The sequence below is a fragment of the Chaetura pelagica genome, unplaced genomic scaffold, assembly GCF_000747805.2.
Source record: "Chaetura pelagica isolate M959 unplaced genomic scaffold, ChaPel_1.0 scaffold405, whole genome shotgun sequence".
Taxonomy (NCBI): domain Eukaryota; kingdom Metazoa; phylum Chordata; class Aves; order Apodiformes; family Apodidae; genus Chaetura; species Chaetura pelagica.
The window spans coordinates 1,164,680-1,182,300 of record NW_009953489.1 but is presented as its reverse complement, the minus strand read 5'-3'; the positions used below and the strand labels follow the sequence as shown (position 1 = coordinate 1,182,300).

Sequence of the window (17,621 nt, the reverse complement as noted above, 5' to 3'; positions counted from 1 at the left end):
CCCCCCCTTGAGGACCCAGCTCACTCAGGGGGCCCTGTGTGCTGCAGTAATGAGCTCCAGTCCCTCTGTACAAAGCTACAGAGCAGCTGCTGGATTCATTACACCCTTTATGTGAGCAGGGGTGGCCAAGGGGGTTCACATATTTGCACAAACAATAAGTACTGTCTTCCTTGTCTTGGCAAACAAGAGCTCCAGGAGGCCTCCACATCCTCCATCTCTTCAAGTGATGGCTGCTTTGTTTCCCTACGATAATTTCATTATTCTGTTTGAATACATTTATATGTTGCTAAGCCACACATAGCAACATGGATCTTGTCTCCATGGCCCAGCCTTTCTGTGATCAATATTGAGTAATTCTGCAACTCTCACCATACTGTGTTAAATAAGATTGGGTTTAAAATAATAAGAAGATTATGACACTCTTGAATTCAAAGCCAGTAAAGCACCTGATGTGGTGGGCACTCAGAGAAATGCAGACCCCCATGTGCTGACCCAGCAGGGCTGCCCTGTGGTGGGATCACATCTGCCATCTGTGCCATGGTCCTTCCTGATGGGCAGAGGCCCTTGATTCCCTGACAGAAGGAGGTGCAGCCCATGTGGTATCTGTGCTCTGGGCCATGGCAGTGCTGGTATTTTCCTTAAATCCCACTGAACCCTCATTTAGGCCTAACAACTGAGCAGGGGGAGGCAGCAGTTTCTGTGCACAGCCCCAGCTATATCCAGGGGGGCTGCTTTGGCTGCTGCCATCAGCATGGTGTTTCAGAGACCCCTGAAGGGGTGTGGGGCTGTGGGACAGCAGAGCACAGGCAGGCACCAGTGACAGGCAGGGCTGGTCCCACTCTGCTCTGTCCTACAACAGGCCTGGGGTGGGCTTTCTCCCACGTGCTGTGGGACCCTCAGGGTGTACCCGCTGCCCTGGCCCCCTTCCCTCCCCACCAGCACAGCTGAAATTGTCTCTCTTTTTCTTTAGGTTTCTGAGAGTTTCTGTGTGAGGGACCCACAACACCAAGGCTCTTCCAGCAGCTGGAGGATGGCAGGTTGGAGGAGCTTCCATGCAGAGGGAGGGCTGTCCCAGTCCCGGCAGAGCAGTTAGCTCTGTGCTTCTTCCTAGCAGCATGTGCAGACAAAACCAAGGCAGGACTGGGGCACCCTGAGGGCTCACAGGATGTCATGAAGACTGCCCTGTTCCTCTCCAGGGACAGGCAACCAACAGACAGGTACTCATCATGACTCCTGCCCAGCCTGGGTGCTGGCCCGGGGGTCCCTGCAGCTCCTGTAGGTGGGGCAGCGGCACCACCAGCTGAGCCTGGTGAGTGGGGGGCAGCTGGAGCCCTAAGGAAGACACCAACGGACTTTAGTAGCATCTTTAGGAAAAAAACCTTCACCCTGCTGCTCCCGGGGCTCCCACTGCTGCTGTTACATTTTCTCTCCCTCTGTCCTTGGCATCCAACTCGTCCTCCTGTTGCATCCCTAGTGTTTAGAGCTCAGAAAATGTGTTGGGGTTTTTGCAGATTCTTATGACAGTAAATGTTGAATTTAAAGGCAACCTTCTCTCCGTGTGTTGGTGGGATATCTCATGGCCAGGCATAGCTGTACAGGGCTGTGTGTGGGGAGGGGGTTTGGCCGTGGTGCAGGAACAGGGCACCGCATGCCGGGGGCTCTCGGCCGCAGGGACCACCAAGGCCTACATGAAAAATGTCTCAGCTAATTGCCCGTAAATGTTGTCGCTCATCAGCTCACTTGAAAAACACACTCAGAGTCGCTATGGCAATTCCCAGCAGCACTTTGAAGCAGATCCTGAGTCACTGATGCCTTGGATCACACCACAGCAGTGACCGTGGTGTCCCGGCCCTGCCACGGTGCTCCAGGCAAAGGCAGGTGTTGCTCCTGGAGAGACACTCGTGGGCACCTGGTGTGTGACAGGGCCAAGGGACACCAGGCAGGACATCCTGCCTGCCCGTAGACACCCAGGAGGAGGGGGTGGCACCAACAAGGAGGGTGGGGTAGATAGTTAAAAAGGACAAAGCCTGCCTTTTTAAATGAACTGCAAAATTTATTACAATGGTTTGCTTCTGACAAGGAAGTTGGTAACCTCCTGCCTGGAAAGGAAGGGTGGGGAGTGGCAAAGGGGAGGGATGAGAGGGAGAAAAGGATATGAGAGACAGAGAGGGAGAGACACTTAAGGACACTTTTCATTTTCTGAAAATAAAACATCTTTTACCTCCCAAACCATTTTCTCCAGTTCTTTAAGTTCACAAAAGGAAGGTGAAACCAAACCACAGACTTCAGGAGAAAAATGCACAAACATGTTGAAAAGCAGAGACAAACATGCTCTTCTGCATCTAACAATCTTCCATAATCCACAGCTCCTCAAGGCACCAGCTGTGCCAGCCCCTCCAAGCCAGGGGCAAACACCCACCGTGGAAAACAAACCTGAACCAACTCTGGCCCTGCTGGAGGAGCCGCAGTGGATCTGGGGGCGACTAGTGGGAGGAGAGGAGAGCATGGCTGAGACCGAGAGAGAGCAGCAGCACCAGTCCAGCACATCCCAGCTCAGGGGGCTGCAGCCCCCCTAGTGCTGCCCAGCCATGTCTGTGAACCCCTGTCCCACAGTGGGAGAGGAACTGACAGCTCTTTTCTTGTGGCTCCAACACAGCACAATTCTTATTACTCCTTACTCGTGTGCTTAGGCAGGTAAATGCAGGAGGGGGCTGCAAAACTTCCCAGCTCCCCTGAGCCCATGCTGGTGTGGGAGCAGCTCTGGGCTTTGCCGCCTGGACCTGCTGCTCCCCACACTTTCCTCCTGCCTGGCCAGCATCACCTGCTGGGGGAAGGGGACAGGGTCTGTCCCTGCCCCATTCTACCCCTTGGCTCTTCTCCAGGCACTGCCTGGACTTGGCTGATGGCTGGAGGGAGGCAGGACCTTTGCTGCCTGGGGTCATCATCCTGGGGCCACCTTGTCCTCATGCTTCAGAAACCAGCTGAGTTCATGGTGCCAGTGCTGCCTGGCACTGTGACCTGCAGAACTTTCCAGCCACAGGGATATTGTGCTGGCAATGTGAGCACAGCAGCAGGGCATAAAGGACAGTCCCCTCCTCCTGCTACTGAATTTCTTAGAGCTTCCACAGCAAAGCTTTGACATTCCAGAGATGACTGCAGACACCTGTGGGCTCTGGGCACTGTGGCTGCCATAGGCTGCAAAGACATGGCTGGGATCTCCAGCACCAGCAGATGCAGAGAAACCAAATCTCAGCTTCTGGCTCAGTTCTGCCTGTCCCCGTCCCCTTCCCCACCTGTCATTGCTTGGCCAGGGCAGTGATGGGACATAGAGCAGGCGCTGTGGGAAGCAGGGAGTGAGGACCCTGGCACACACACCTTGGGGTGTCAGCACAGCTGTGGCGGCTGATACCTTCAGCTCTGGCATTCTCCTTGGCTTCTGCAGAAACCCTCTGTCTCCATGCTGGTGCCTGGGGACACTCCCACCACCACAAAACCCCAACCTGGGGGGGTTCATCTCACCTCTCCCCTGCCCTCTGCACGAGGGGTCCTGAGATACAGGGCAGGGTTGGGGGAGGGAGGGCAGAGGTGCAGAAACAGCTGGTAGGGGCAGCAGGAGAGGAGCATGAATAGGACAGAAGCCAAGACAGGCTTTACCTTTCCTTGGCACCTCAGAGCCAGGCCAGGCAGAGACAGGTCAAGCACCGAGTGTGCAGAGGAGCCGAGGGGCAGCCGAGCCCACAGCCTCACAGCCCTCAACTGTCCTTACTGCATATTAAAATAAACCATCTGGGACTTTTCCAATAGTACAGGTTAAATAGCATCACTGAGAAAGGTGGGGTGGAGAGGTGGCACGGCCCCCCAGCCCCGGGCAGGCATCCTGTGCCGCTGGCAGCGCGGGGGCTGCGCCGGGTCCCTGCTGGTCACCGCACTTACGTCCGCTTGGCGTGCAGCATCTCGATGAGGAGGTTGTTGCAGGGCACCTCCCCGCTCAGGTGCTTGTGGTACAGGTACTCCTCGGCCTGCATGCTCAGCGCCCGGACCTCCGCCAGCCGCAGCAGCAGCTGCCGAAACTTGTCGGCAGAGTGGGGGTAGTGGCAGAGCGTGTACTCCAGCAGGGCCGCGTTGGCCTTCTCCTGAGCGTCCTTAGCCAGCGTGTGGTTCTCCAGGTACTTCACGTCTGCAAGGGGAGGGACAGGATGGTGAAATGGTGCCAACCAAACCCACATGTCTGCCCCGTCCATACCGTTTTGTGCCAGGAGGAACCGTTGCTCCCGCTCAACACCCATCGTGCACAAGAACACAGCACAGAACAGGTCCTGCACCCCATCCCTGCCTGGCCACAGCCTCCCCAGCCCTATCCCAAGGCCTCCCCCAGTGCTGAACATGGATGTCCAAACCCCACTGGCAGCAGGAGGGCCCATGACCCCTCTACTCTCACCACCCAGAAATGTGCAAAGCTGAAACTTGTTACCAGCTGTGCCCACAGGCAGGGAGCTGCTGCCGTCAGCCCTGCTCAATTCCTGAAGGTCGAGGAAGTGGCTGAATTAATTCCCTGATAAACCTCATCTTTCCAATGTGGCAACAGGGCTCACCAGCCTGGAAACCCAAATCCCCCGTCTCGCCAGGGCCGCAGCAGCTCCCCCGCAATCCGGCTGCCCCGGTGCCCACCCCCTGCAGGCACTGACGTGCGGGCAAATCCAGGTCTGCTTTGGCAGCCTGGGCTGGGAACAGGGAAACCTGGGCACAGACCTGGCCAGGGCAATCAGGTGTTCAGGCCTTTCTGGCTTTCATCCCAAAAAAGAAGGAAAACAAACATGGCTTAGACGCAGAGGGGTCCCTGCTGAAGCCGAAGGGCTGAGCAGCAAAACGCGATGCAGGTGCTGGAGGGGGCTGAGCAGGAGGGAGTGGATGGGATCCCGGGATGTCCACAGCTCCCAGTGCTGCTCCAGCCCAGCAAAGCTGGGAGCCCCCAGCCCGTGCTCAGGCGGAGCCCAGGGAGCAGCAGAGCAGCCAGGGGGTCTGCAGGACTGCTGGGGAGCAGAGGCACAGGTGGGGGTGCTGCAGGACCCCCAGGGAGCCACAGCCTCTGGCCATGCCCACGGCAGCAGTGCCAAGCTGCACTTTATCAGATCACCCTTTTCTTTTCACTCCTGAGGCACACTTGCTCCTGCTGTGGCCATCTCCCTTCTCCCTGGGTTGTTGTTATGAAATCTCTTTATCTGCATAAGGTTATTGTCCATGTCATTAAAAAAAAAAAAAAAAAAAAAAAAAGTTATATTGATAAATGTCAAATCTATCCCCTGAGTTGGCTCAACAATAGCTAGTTCTACTCGATGAACTCACCTGGTTCTCTGAAAGACCCTATTCACTGTTTAATTGAATATTTGAATAATGTTTTCATTCCTGCAAGGAATAAAGAGTGTTGTCCAAATAACATTGACTCACTTCATTTAGAGACACTGCAGCAGTTGCAAAGACTGTCCTGTGACAAAGCCTCCCATCACACATACAGATATGCCTGGGATTATTTCTATGCCCTCAAGTGTTCTTCCTATTCACAGCTCCTTTTGTTTGGGAGAAGCTGCTGATAAATTGCAAACGCTTAAGGGAATGTGGGCTATAAAAGCCTCTCTTCCTCCCCTCCCCAAGAGTAGCTGCTTCATGAATGTAAGTCATGAAATCGAATGATAGGTCAATCCATTAAGGCTCTATTAAGCCCTTCTGTAGAACAAAGCTAACCTGTGCCGTCCTCATAAATATTGCTATTTTGAGAAGCCCTAATTTTAATTAAATCTCTTTACCTGCTCAGGAGAGAAATCTATTTAGAACTCAAATGGCAGCTCTTGTGAGCGGGGCTTGGCTTTGATTGTGCTGTGGCAGAGTGGTAAATGTGGAAATTCTCTTGTTAAAGGCAATTACATCCTGCACATAATACACAATCCCATCCTCTACAGCTGAGCCTGCGAAGGGCAAATTACTCCAAGTGAGCTCTGCAATATGGAGAAAAAAAGTTGGATTTGGGATAAAATTACGTATGGGAAAAAATACCGATTGGATTCCATGCCCTTCCTGAAAGCCACTGCTCCAGGGAAGTGGAACGGCGGCCGTGGCTGTTGGAGCTGTCTGTGCTCTGGGCAGAAGCCTGGGAAGGTCCCAGCTCACAGCATGAGCCCCACTGGGACCTTTATTTCCCAGCCAGGGCACTGTTTGTGCCACACCTTATCACTGTTTGAACAGCGAATGATCATATCCCATTGCTCTGGATTTCAAAACAGCTCTAGAGGAAAAGAAAGCTGTGGGAGGAGATGCCACAGGTGCAGGACAGGCCGGCAGGGCAGCTCGGGCACCCCAAGATACCCTGCCTGCTATCAGGGACATGTCCACAGCAAACCACAGACAAACCAGCGGGTCCCTCGGACCATGCTGGCCCTGACCCTGGCCCCTGGGATGGGGAGAGGATTCCCACCGGCCACAGCACATCAGTGCTTCCACTTCACCCATTAACCCAGAGGTGGTGCCGCTCCTGAACTGGGCCGGCCCCACAGCAATGGGGACACAGTGATGCAAACTCCCTGTCAAGCACCAAAATACCAAAATACATGGCAGTGTCTGTTCAGCACAGAGTGCAGCTCACAGCTGGCTGTGCTTGGCACCGAGTCCCTGCATGGGACCCATGGAGCACGAACACAAGTACAGACTGAGGTGCAGGGACAAGGACAGGGATGGGGAAGGGGCTGGGTTGGGCTGGGGATGGAGACAGAGACACCCTGAGCTCAGCATGAGCACCCAGGCACTTTAGGGACCCAAGCACAAATTTCCCTGGGGAAATACTGGCTTCTGCCGTGTCCAGGCACATGTAATTAGCAGTGGCCATGGAGGTGTGTGAGGTGAATCAGCCGCGGCGGCAGAGGTGTGAGCAGGGAGCAGGGGAGCCAGATGAGCCCCTTGCAGGCCCCGCTGCCTGGAGGTGAAGGTGTCAACACGGGTGATGAAGGAGGCTGGAGACCCTGGGGCAGGAGCAGACGGAGCTGTGCAGCCTCAGGGACGCGGCGGGCTCTGGCAGCAGCACCCGCAGCTCCCGGGTATTTTGTCTGGGGGAGGCAGGACGGTGTGAACTCGCCGCCTCGGCCCGACCGCAGGCTCCGGGGCTGAGCCTAATCAGGAGCGGTGCGCAGCCCCTGCCCTGGCACGGGCCCTCTGACGCAAATCCCAGGAGATAGGGACAGCCCCGGCCCCCGCCTCTGCCAACGCGCCTGTTTTGCCGTGGCCGTATCAGCCGGTTGTTTCCCTGCCCGCTGCGACGGGCAAGTGACCAAAACAGGCTCCGCTCAGCCAGGGGGTTGGCACAGCCCCCCGCGGCCGGGGGCAGTGCCCGGGCCCGTGCTGGGAGACATTTTGCACGTTTTGGCAGGTCCCAGCCCTCACTCCTCATCAAAAGTCCTTTTGTCACCCATCAGCACAGCAGCTGGCACAGTCAGACCCTCCTCGAGCTCCCTCCAGTCACGTTCCCGCCCCGAGCCCCACAGCAGCACAGCCCTGACCACCCGGCACAGCCGCCCTCAGCCAGTGCCCCCGCGGTGACACTCACCGAGGCTGAAGAGGATGAGGAACTTGAGGCAGACGAACTCCTGCCGGTCCACCTGGAGTGAGTGCAAGTGCAGGACCAGCTCCTGCGCGTGCAGCACCAGCGTGTTCAGGATGGAGCCGGCCTGGGCCGTGATGGTCGACATGTCCACCTGTGGGGACAGGGACAGCATCAGGCACTGCAGCCGCAGCCCCCCGGGCCCTGCGGGGCAGGAGCTGGGCACCAGCCCACAGCCCTCAGCAAGAAAGAGGGGCAGCAAAGCAAAGGCTGGTGGGTGAAACGGGAACCCTGTTTCTCCTGTGCCACTGAAATCAGAGGGGCCCTTTTCAGAGCGCTGGCACTGCTGGTGTCTCCAAAACCCACCCCCAGGGAGGGAAGGAGCCCCTTCTCACAGCCCATCTCTGCAAATACAAATGCGGCAGTTTATCTTTCCAGGAGAAACATCTGTCTCCAGAAGTGAGAACTGGATGCTGGGTCAGGATGGGATAAAATGGGACAGGACCCCGTGGGCCTGGCTCACCTCCTGGCCGGTGACGAGCAGCACGCTGTGGTCCTTGCCGTGCTGCAGCTGCCGGTAGACGTGGTCAAACACCAGCAGCTCACTCCAACAGTTCTGCAGCAGCTTCATCTGGTCACCCACCTGAAACACAGCCAGAGCCACACTGCTGACACCCAGCACAGAACAGTATGGGGTTTTCCACCAAACTGGCATCATGGTCAAAGTATAACTTATTTTCACTGCTCAAGCATCCAGAAGTAGAGCAGTGAGTCCAGCCATCAGCGCCGTTAGATGAAGCAGAGCCATGCCAGGCCCCACGCCTGGATGTGGGGATGCTGCTGGCCTGGCCAACTGCTCAGCTGCCCTCTGCACTGCCTGCTGAGAGTCACCCTGGGTCAGTGGCTTCATCCTTTCATTGCTGCTCTCTGTGGGACCTCAACTCCTCTCTGCAAAGAGCTGAACCCCAACCCTGCCCAGAGCCCCCCTCTCCTGCACAGCTGGTGCAGGGAAAGGGCTGGGGTTATCCGTAATGCTTCCCAGCAGAGCACGTTCAGCGCTAGCAGAAGAGCTCTGCAGTGCCATTGTGCTTGCTGCCTTTAATAGAAGGAAGACAGATGCAGTATTGCAGGCCTGGATAATGCTCTCGATTTGCTGAAGAGGCTGCAATAAACCAGTACTGGAAGATTGCAAAAGGAATGAAAGTAGATGAGAAAGAGCTTTATGGCCTCACAGCCTGGCACTCTTCGTGAGCCGCTGGGATTTGTTTCTCAGGTGCAGCGGGTGGGCAGCCCAGAGCAGTGCAGGGAGGGAGCTGCGGCTGCCGGGGCTGCCCGAGGTGAGAAACCTGCCTGCAGGGGGGAGCTGGGGGGCTGCCAAGGCAGAGGAGCCCTGGTACATGGCCCAGCTGTACAGATTGTGAGGTTCCTGTTCAGCTGTTAAACAAAGAACTAGGGGAAAGCTCATTCTGCATCAAAACAAACTGGAGATTTTCTGCATTCCTGGTGACCTCCGGCCAAGCGAGGGACTGGCTGCAGCCATGGCCAGCCCTGGCCAGGAGCTGGGCCCCTGAGCAGCAGCATGTGGCCAGCCCAGCCAGTGCTCAGCTCCTCCACCCAGGCTGAGTTGTTTTGGAAGCTTCTTCCTGCCCCTCATTCCTGAGCGGGATGAGCTCCGGAAGGGACAGACTGAAGGGTTTGCTCTGGAAACTGTTTTAAAAAATTCAGCTTTTCCAAAAGGAAGCATTTTGACAATTGTCACATTTTTTCTTCCTTTAAAAATGACTCATCAGCTTCTCCCAAAGCAACAGGCAGGCTCAGCTCCCTCGGCCGAGCACCTCCCCACATCCCAGCAGTGGCACATTGTGCCGTCCCGCTCCGGCATGCCGGGGCCTTTCCCAGGAGCATCGCTGCGTGATCCAGCTCCTGTGCTGTGGCTTTGTTGAAGAGGGCTCCTGATGGAGACCACCTTCCTGTGCCCAGCAGCAGCCTGGCCTCCCAGGAGGGGGGCAGAGCAGAGGGCTGCTCACAGGCAGCCGATCCGCGGCCATCAGGCCTTCCAGCGAGGTGGCACACACCCGCTCTTGCCTTTAAAAGTTAGGCAAAGGATCTTCCTCTTTTAATGTCAAGGCTTTCCAGCAAAGTGCTTTATCAAGGACCTGATGCAACCCGTCTTTAAGAGGCAATTTTAAAAAAAAAAGAAAAGAAAAAAACACCACAACAACCATTTAACCCATTCACAGAACCACCACCAGCCACGAAAAGTGCCCTTCTGCTGGCTGTGACCCACAAAACAATCCCTTTCCCTGAAACCAAGGCTTGGATGAAGGGTGGGGGGAGGCAGAGTGTGTGCAGGCATGGGCTGCAGGACGCACATGCAGATGCACCACATGAAAGTCTTAAATCTCCTGCAACCTTCCCTGTGGGTCCATAGCCACAAAGGGATGAAGCCCCTGAGGGTGTTCGGGTTCCAAAATTGTGCCCAGGCCACCCTAGGGCCTCAGCATCGCAGAGCCAAACCCCCACGGGGGTGGCACAGCCCTGCTGATCCCTGCACTGCTGCTCCAGGGTACCACCATCACCTCTGCAGAGTTAGGACACAGAGACCTCAGGCATCCCAAGTGGGTCCAAGGACACCTGTCCCCAACCTCTCTCCACTCGGCTTCAACACCCATGAGCACAAGAGGCACTTGGATGCCCCCAACCTGCCTTCACCCCAGGGATGGTGTCCAGGCCTCCTCCCAGAGCCTTGGTGCAGGATTTGCCCTGCAGCTCTCACACAGGTGCAGAGCACACACCAGTGCCCCGAGCCCTGACAATTACTAGGTAGGAGCAGGACCTGTCACCTCGGCACCGAGAAGTGTGAGGGGATTCATGTCCAGCAGCCACCACAATCAAAACCCGCACAGGACTGAGGTGTTAGTGCTCAGTGCAGGCCCCCATCCCCCTGCCCAGATACCACTGTGATGGGCATCTTAAAGCAAAAAAACATCAAGGCCAGTGTGTCAGGGCCAGGATCACATCTCCCTGCTGGCAGAGCACGCTGCTCTGGCCCAGAATGCTGCTTTTTGCAGGTGCTTCCCAGCAGCAAAGCCACGTGGGCATCATGGCTCTGGGTGTGTCCCCTGGGAGCCAGGGCAGGGCTGTGCCAGTGGGGTGCCAGCAGGTAGGGAGAGCCATCACATTTCCCCCAGTGCAAAGGATGCTAAATATTGCTGCACATCCACCACCAGAAGGAGAGTTTAAATCTGCCAAAAACTCTCTGGCTGTTGGCCAGGAGATGGGGTCAAGCTGACCCACGCATGCTAAAGCGAGTGACTGCAACTGGGTCTTGCTGTGGCTCCGAGGTCTCCAAGGAGAAGTGAGGGAGAGCAGCCCAGCAGGCAGAGCCAGCAGCCCACAGGGACCCCTCAGCCAGGGGGGCAGTGCTGCCTTCAGCATTCCTCTCTGCCACTGGGGCTTGCCTGCGGTTGGGAGGGTGGTTTGCCCAGGCCCCATAGCAAGGAGGAGCTGAGGTGGGGACCAGCATCACCCCAGCTCTCCATGGCCATGCTGTGCCCCTCCAGCAGCTGCAGAGACCCCGCCACACACCCAGCCCAGCCCGGCCTTCGGGCTGAAACCACGGCAATTTGTTTAACATTCCTCGCTGCTCAGCCCAATCTAAAGGTCACCGCACCCCTGTGTGTGTAATATTTATATGTACATATGGCAGTAACCCCTATATAAACCAGGCAGTGCAAGATGCACGTATACAAACCAAAACCAGACACAGTGTTAGTGTGCAAGGGTGTGCACGTGCATGCACATTTCTCTGTCTCTTTCCATATATATAGATAAAAATTACATTCAAAAGGACAAAGTTGCCTGAGACTCACGACCCAACAAAATATATTTCACCCCCAGCCCATATTTTTCTTCCTGAAGAGATGCTGCAAATCTTCCCTCAGGCCTGACACATCTCATCTAGACTCAGTTAAAGTTGGTATTTATGGGCGCCAGCGCTGACCCCTTCCCCTCCGCCCGGCCCGGCCCCGATGAACAGGCGGCCCCAAATCCCCCTCTGCCCGCGCTATTAGCGCTGCCTGCGAAGGCCGGCGCGGTCCGTAATTCTCCCCCTGCTGACACCAGATGAGCGCCGCGACATCAGTCTCCCCGGCGGATTGGCATGGGGACCCTCGTTTGTCAGTGGCAGACTGACAGAATTACTGGCCCTTAAATGAAACGATATATCTGGGAAGTTAAATCTGTTTTCAATCTGCCCGCCCCGCGCCTGTGAGCAGACGTGGCGTGCGAGCCGATGTCAAGAGGCCATTAGCCCATCTCCCCCCTTTCCCTGGGCGCAGCGCTGGAGCTGGGGGGGGGGGTCTCTCCAAGGGACCCCACTCCAGCCCCTCTGCCAGGAGTAGATGGCAAAGCGCCCAGTCTGCTGCCAGCTCTCACCAGGATGCTGGTGTTGGTATGGGAATGGGAACAAGACCTACCAGATCCAGGTGGAACCTGCTCCCGCTCTCCCTGGGCAGGAAGCAAAGGCTGGTCCTGGCCCATGAGCTGGTGTGTTCCTGTGTCCATGGTTCCTGTCCCTGCTCCAGGCTCCCTGCATGGCCCGGGGAGAAGGCAGCTGTCTGCAGAACAGCCCTGCAGCAGCTTGGGCAGGGGCACTGTGCATGCTCTGGAGCCATGTCCCAACACAATTCCCTTCCAGCCTGCATCCCTGCATCTGCGTCAGCCAACAAACATTCCCCGGCCTGGGATGGAGACCATTCCCAGGGGACAGAGAGGGCTGCTCTGAGGAGTCCTGAGCTCCCAGGAGGGCCATCCTGGCCATTGATGTCTGCACTCTGAGCCTGTGCCAGCAGGCTCTCAGGTGAAGCCATCAACTCAGTGCTGGCAGGAGCTCATTTATTGCCCCAGCAGCTGTTTGCTTTTATGTGCCAGCAGGAGCTGGAAGGGGATTTCAGGAGCTCCAGACCTACTCCTGCTTCCCAACAGCTTCTCTCCATGTGCCCAAGGGAAAGCCACCACTCACACCAGGGCAGACATGCCATGCTGGGTGGGCAGTAGGCAGCCCTGGTACCATCCCTGGGAGGAACACAGGCAGAGGGGCTCAGCACCACAGCCCTGTGCCAGGGGCTTGGAGCCAAGACCAGTGACAGCCATGATTTCTCACACTCCCTCTGGAGTCAGGGCAGGAGGTGGGGCACCGTGGTCCCCAGCCCTGCAAGACTAGAAATTTGCCCTTGGCTCGCCACAGGGATGAAGGAGAAAGGCACAAGGATGATGGGTGCGGTTGCTCATGCAGAGCTCCTTTCCATGGGGCACCATGTCCCATGTTCTGGGTATGGCAGGGGACGTTCCCACTCCTGGCAGGACACTGGTGGTAGCTCTGCCCAGGTGAGATCTCTGGCCCTGCATCCCCCCTGGAGCCCCGTGGGAAGAGGAGTGCCTGCTGACATGGATTCACACGGAAACAGCCTATTTTGGTGGCACAATCAGGCTGACAATGGAGTTACAAGGCTATGCAGCAATGCAGCCGGGAGCTGAATTTACACTGTTTACAATATCTCCTGCAAAACAACAGCCACCCTGTTCCCAAAATCCAGGCTGGACACTGATATGATTGAAATGAGCCCAACCCACCCCCACAATGCCATTTCCTGACACTGTTCTGGTAGCCAGGGGGGCTATTTTGAGCCACGAGGCTCTGCTGCGCCCAGCCCCATGGCACCCTGTGAGGTGGACATGGGGAAGAGCTGGGCCCTGTTCTGAGCCAGAGTCCCCACAACACAGCAGGAGGAAGGTGATTTTGGCCTGAGCTGGGTTGCACAGCCCTGTGATTAGAGCACAGGAAGGCACCCAGCTCTCCCAGCTGCTCTGGGATGTGACTCTCTGGGTTTTGACCATGTTGCAAAATTTTCTCTCCCATCTTTGCACCAGTTTGGGATCTTAGTTCAGACCAGGACACAAACAGAAAATGTCTGAAAGCTTGGCAAGGTTTGCAGAATGGCAGAGGCTACCCTAGGCCTGCTAATCCATCCCTTGGCTCCAGTAGGTTTTTGGGGGGGGTTTCCTAGATGGGATGGCCTGGCAAAACAGGGGTCAGCACCATGTGTCTCAGCTGTGCAGCAGAAGTGGCTCTGAAGAAGGTTTGGTGGTGTCCCCTCTCCAGCCAGCCCTGCCCCGGCTGCCTGGTGCTAATAGGCACCCACCTGACAGCATCGATTTTCCTCCCGAAGGCAGAGGACAGAATTGTCTCACCTATAATTCCTCAACGTTACATTTTTCAATTATATCTTGAGCTTGACACCACAGTCACTCTGCCGGCAATCGCCTCCACACCTGCCCCCGCGGTGATGAATCTGAAATCATTAGCCCCAGGGTGACAGCGGGAATCGCTCCGGCGGTGCAGCCGGGCCCCAGGGGCTCTAGTGCTGCTGTGCAGGGAACCAGGAATGGGATGGGGACACACCAGCAGGTCTGCAGTGCTAGCAGCCCCATACTCATGCCCGTGGGCATTGCCCCATCCTCGCAGCATCTTAGCCCCAGCACTGCCCATTTCAGCATTCTGTCCTCACAGCATTACAGCCCCAATCCCACCTGCGTCCCACTGCCCATCCATCTTTCCCCCATACCCAGACTCCTACCTCCAGTTCCTTGAAGAAGATGCAGCTCCGTGCCCACTCCACGATGGCGAAGAGGGTCTGGTCAGCCATCTTGCACATGAGGCCGAAGGTGCTGAGCTTCTCATGCCGGCCTTTGCCCTGCTCCTGCTGCAGACAGGCCAGTATCCGCGCCTTCACCTGCGCCTCGTCAGGCTCCAGCTGCAGCAGCTTCAGGATGACCTCAGGGATGTCAGGGGGGGAGCTGCTGGGGTAGGTCTCTGGGTACACATAGGCGGGCACGGACTCGTGTGCGTTTGTGTAGTGGTCTGGGTACTCGGACTTGATGGTGCGGTTGGGGAAGGAGGGGTAGTGGTAGCTGGCGAGCGGCACGTGGCTGGGCACAGTCATTCCCAGGGAGGGTGTCCCATAGGGGCTGCGCTCGTAGTCGATGGGCGTCAGGGCAGCGGGGTTGGGCGGCAAGGTCTTGGCCATGGCGTGGATGCTGTGGATGGTGGAGGACAGGCTGTAGTCGTTCTGCACCGGGGACATGATCTGAGGCACAGTCTCCAGCTTGAAGCCATTGGCACGGATCAGAGCTTTCTTCTGCTGCTTTAAGGCACGGTCCCGCTTGTACATGGGTCCAAACTTGTTCCTCCCTCCGCGCATCCGGTCGGCTCGCACAGCTGGGGGCAGAGAGAACACAGAGGCTGCAGTGAATGTGTGTAGAGGGAGACCAGAGCTTCCAGGGAGCATGGGAAAAATGATGGGGGGGATTTGGGAGTCAAACAGGGCTGTGGGGCACTGGGGAGACCTTCCCAGAAAGTCACTGCCAGGACTGTGCCACTCCCAGCCCAGCCAGGCACACCAGGTACATGGCATGGCAGGTTTGGATTCCTGGTCCTAGCTCCTGCCTTGCTGGTGTCATCTTCAGAGTCTCTGGAAACGGCAGGAGAGGAAGAGACATTCAGCTTTAACCATGGAACAGGCTGGGGAATAAAGCAGCTTGCAACCCTCATGGGTTAGAGGACAGCCAGTGAAGCCTGGGGAAAACAGGGGGCTGAACAACCACTTTCATTTTTATTACCTCGGACTCTGGACCAACCCCGGGGTTTCCCTTGTTTCTTCAGAGCCTGGGATCCCCCAGCCCCCTAGGGACCCTAGGCCGCCTGCATCCAGGCTGCACAGGCTTCTTTTCTGCCAGTCTCTTCCTCTCCTGCAGGCAGCGCGGTGCCAGGTCCCATCAGACACACTGCGCCCACCGCGGCTTTCGGGCAGGGATCGGCTACAGCCAAGGGACTCTGCCCGAGCCTCCCGCTGCCGCAGTCACTCTGACGGCCCCAGCGCAGTCTCCAGGCTGTACCAAACCAGATGTTCCCTCTGAACCCCCAAAGAAACCCAAGAATGTGTCAGCACGCGAGGCAGCAGGTGCGTCTCTGCAGCCGGGGCTCGTCCCCGCGCTGCCCCAGCCCACCCTTGGAAGAGCCTCAGCCCACAGGAAGCTGGGAGCTGGACGGCAGTGTAGAGGGGTGGAGAAGAGCTCACAGACTCAGCATCACAGGAAAAAAACAAAACAAAACAAAAACAAACAAAAAAACCCCAACCAAACAAAAAAACCCCTCTGCTATTTTGCGTCCTTGCTGACAGCAGGCGGGTCTTGCTTTTGTGTCTCAGCTGTTACCTCGGCCGCTCTTTCTCCTACTTCTCCCGGGGCCGCTGGAAGAGCGAGCAGCCCATCCGGAGAGCCAGGGCACCTCCCGGACTCTCCCGGGCAGGCTGGAAAGGCAGAAGGAACACAGCATCGCGGCGGGAGCAGGGCGGCCAGAGGCATCCTTCGGGGCGGGGGTGCTGCGATCCCCCCCTCCTGAGAGCCTTCCCGCACGCTTCTGGGCAACAGACATCTGTCCCCGGGCAGATCCTCCCTCCAAGGGTACAAGGGGCACAGTCGCAGTCAGCACGTGTGTGTGGCCCTGCCAGGATCCCCCTCGGGCAGACCCCTCCCCCAGCCCCGGCTGGCACCAGCAGACCAGGCACACCCGGCTGCCACCCCTCCCACCCCCCCGCCAAAAGCCCAAGTCTCACATCCACTCCAAGGGATATGTTCCCACCTTCGCTCAAGGCTGGGCCCAGCAATGCCCAGGAAATCACATCCCAGCAGATCCCTGGCCCTGGAGGTGCACGGACAGGGACCCCACTGGCACTGCCTGTACCTGCCCACAGCCAGTTCCACAAGCCCTCCGCAGGCAATCGCTAGTGCACCTTATTCTCCCCCCCAGCATGAACACAAAGGGAGAAGAGGCTTCTTAATTCCTTTCTGCTCCACTTTTCCTGCCATTCGTGCCTTACTTGGGATCAGGAACAACTTGCCGTTTGCTGCGTCCCAGCTGGCTGCCAGGAAGGAGCACCTCAACCTCTGGAACAACAGGACCCCAGTAGAGCTGCCCAGAAAGCCCCTACACCTCTGGCATCCCCCCCAACAAAACCATCTTCCTGCAGCCCCTAAGCCAGACGCCCACAGGCACGGGCACCCAGCCCACCCTGCAGCCCACTGCCCGCTGCCTCAGCCTCGCCTGCCCTCGCCCCGCAGAGCCCTGCCCGAGTGGGTTCCCACCAGGCTCTGCCTCCCTTTGCCCACCTCTCTCTGCCTGGGCGGGGGCCCAGGGGGGGGCCCGGGTGTACCCAGAGTATGCCCAGGGGTGCTCTCCCTGGCCAGGCTTTGCTGCAGCATCCCTTCAGGCACTTCAGGAGGGTTTGTGCCCACACACTGTCCCCAGAATCAAACCTCTTGGGCTTGCTTTTTCCCTCTGGAGCTGGAGGTTCAGCGTCAAAGCGTCACCCCCAATTCCTTGCCCAAAAACACTGGGAACCACGGAAGGATGGGCTCAGTTTTTTAGCACAAAAACGACAGTCCCACAGGAATATCACCCTCGGGTGGGTGACCCCCCTGGCTGCAGGACCGCACTAAGGAACCAACAGCAGGAAAATAAATAACCCCCGATAGATTCCCTCACGGGCTACGGGACCAGACGAGCTCCACAGCGAGCAAGAACTGGTGAAAACGGCAAAACTGAGACTGTGCCTGTCCCTTCCCTGGCACCCCCAGCACTGCCCCTGCCTGCCTGTCCCCGCAGCTCCCAGCCCCTTCCCAGCACCCAAATCCTCCTGCAGCACCAGTCAAAACCTCCAGAAAACACACAGATCAACTTAGGGCACCAGTAGCTCCAGCCTAGGCAGGAGAACGAAAGCGGGATCTGTTTGGAGCCGGGGCTGGGAGCTGGCCCACGCAGGGAGTTTGCAAGGGCTGATTTTGCAGCTCGATGTTGTGTCTTACTCCTGCGCCTCCGCTCCCCGCCTCTCACCCGCTCCGGGAAGAGCGCGGCCGCTGTTCCAGAACACCCAGTACACCCAGTACCTTCTGATTAACCCGCACCCTGCCCTCAGCTCCA

General features: G+C 57.4%; 2 protein-coding genes across 2 annotated transcripts in view; one reads left to right on the top strand and one right to left on the bottom strand.

Moving 5' to 3' along the window:
- Positions 1-978, top strand: part of GPR144 (G protein-coupled receptor 144) — a 24,880-nt gene extending 23,902 nt beyond the window's left edge. Inside the window, exon 25 of the mRNA XM_009998930.1 lies at positions 971-978. Coding sequence (XP_009997232.1) covers positions 971-978 — 8 coding nt within the window. The remainder of the gene's footprint in view (positions 1-970) is intronic.
- Positions 979-3,929: 2,951 nt separating this feature from the next.
- LOC104389871 (steroidogenic factor 1-like) overlaps positions 3,930-17,621 on the bottom strand; it is a 53,286-nt gene continuing 39,594 nt past the window's right edge. The window contains exons 3-6 of the mRNA XM_009998929.1: positions 14,221-14,861; positions 8,106-8,225; positions 7,589-7,736; positions 3,930-4,177 (exon numbers count right to left, since the gene is read on the bottom strand). Coding sequence (XP_009997231.1) covers positions 3,930-4,177; positions 7,589-7,736; positions 8,106-8,225; positions 14,221-14,861 — 1,157 coding nt within the window. The remainder of the gene's footprint in view (positions 4,178-7,588; positions 7,737-8,105; positions 8,226-14,220; positions 14,862-17,621) is intronic.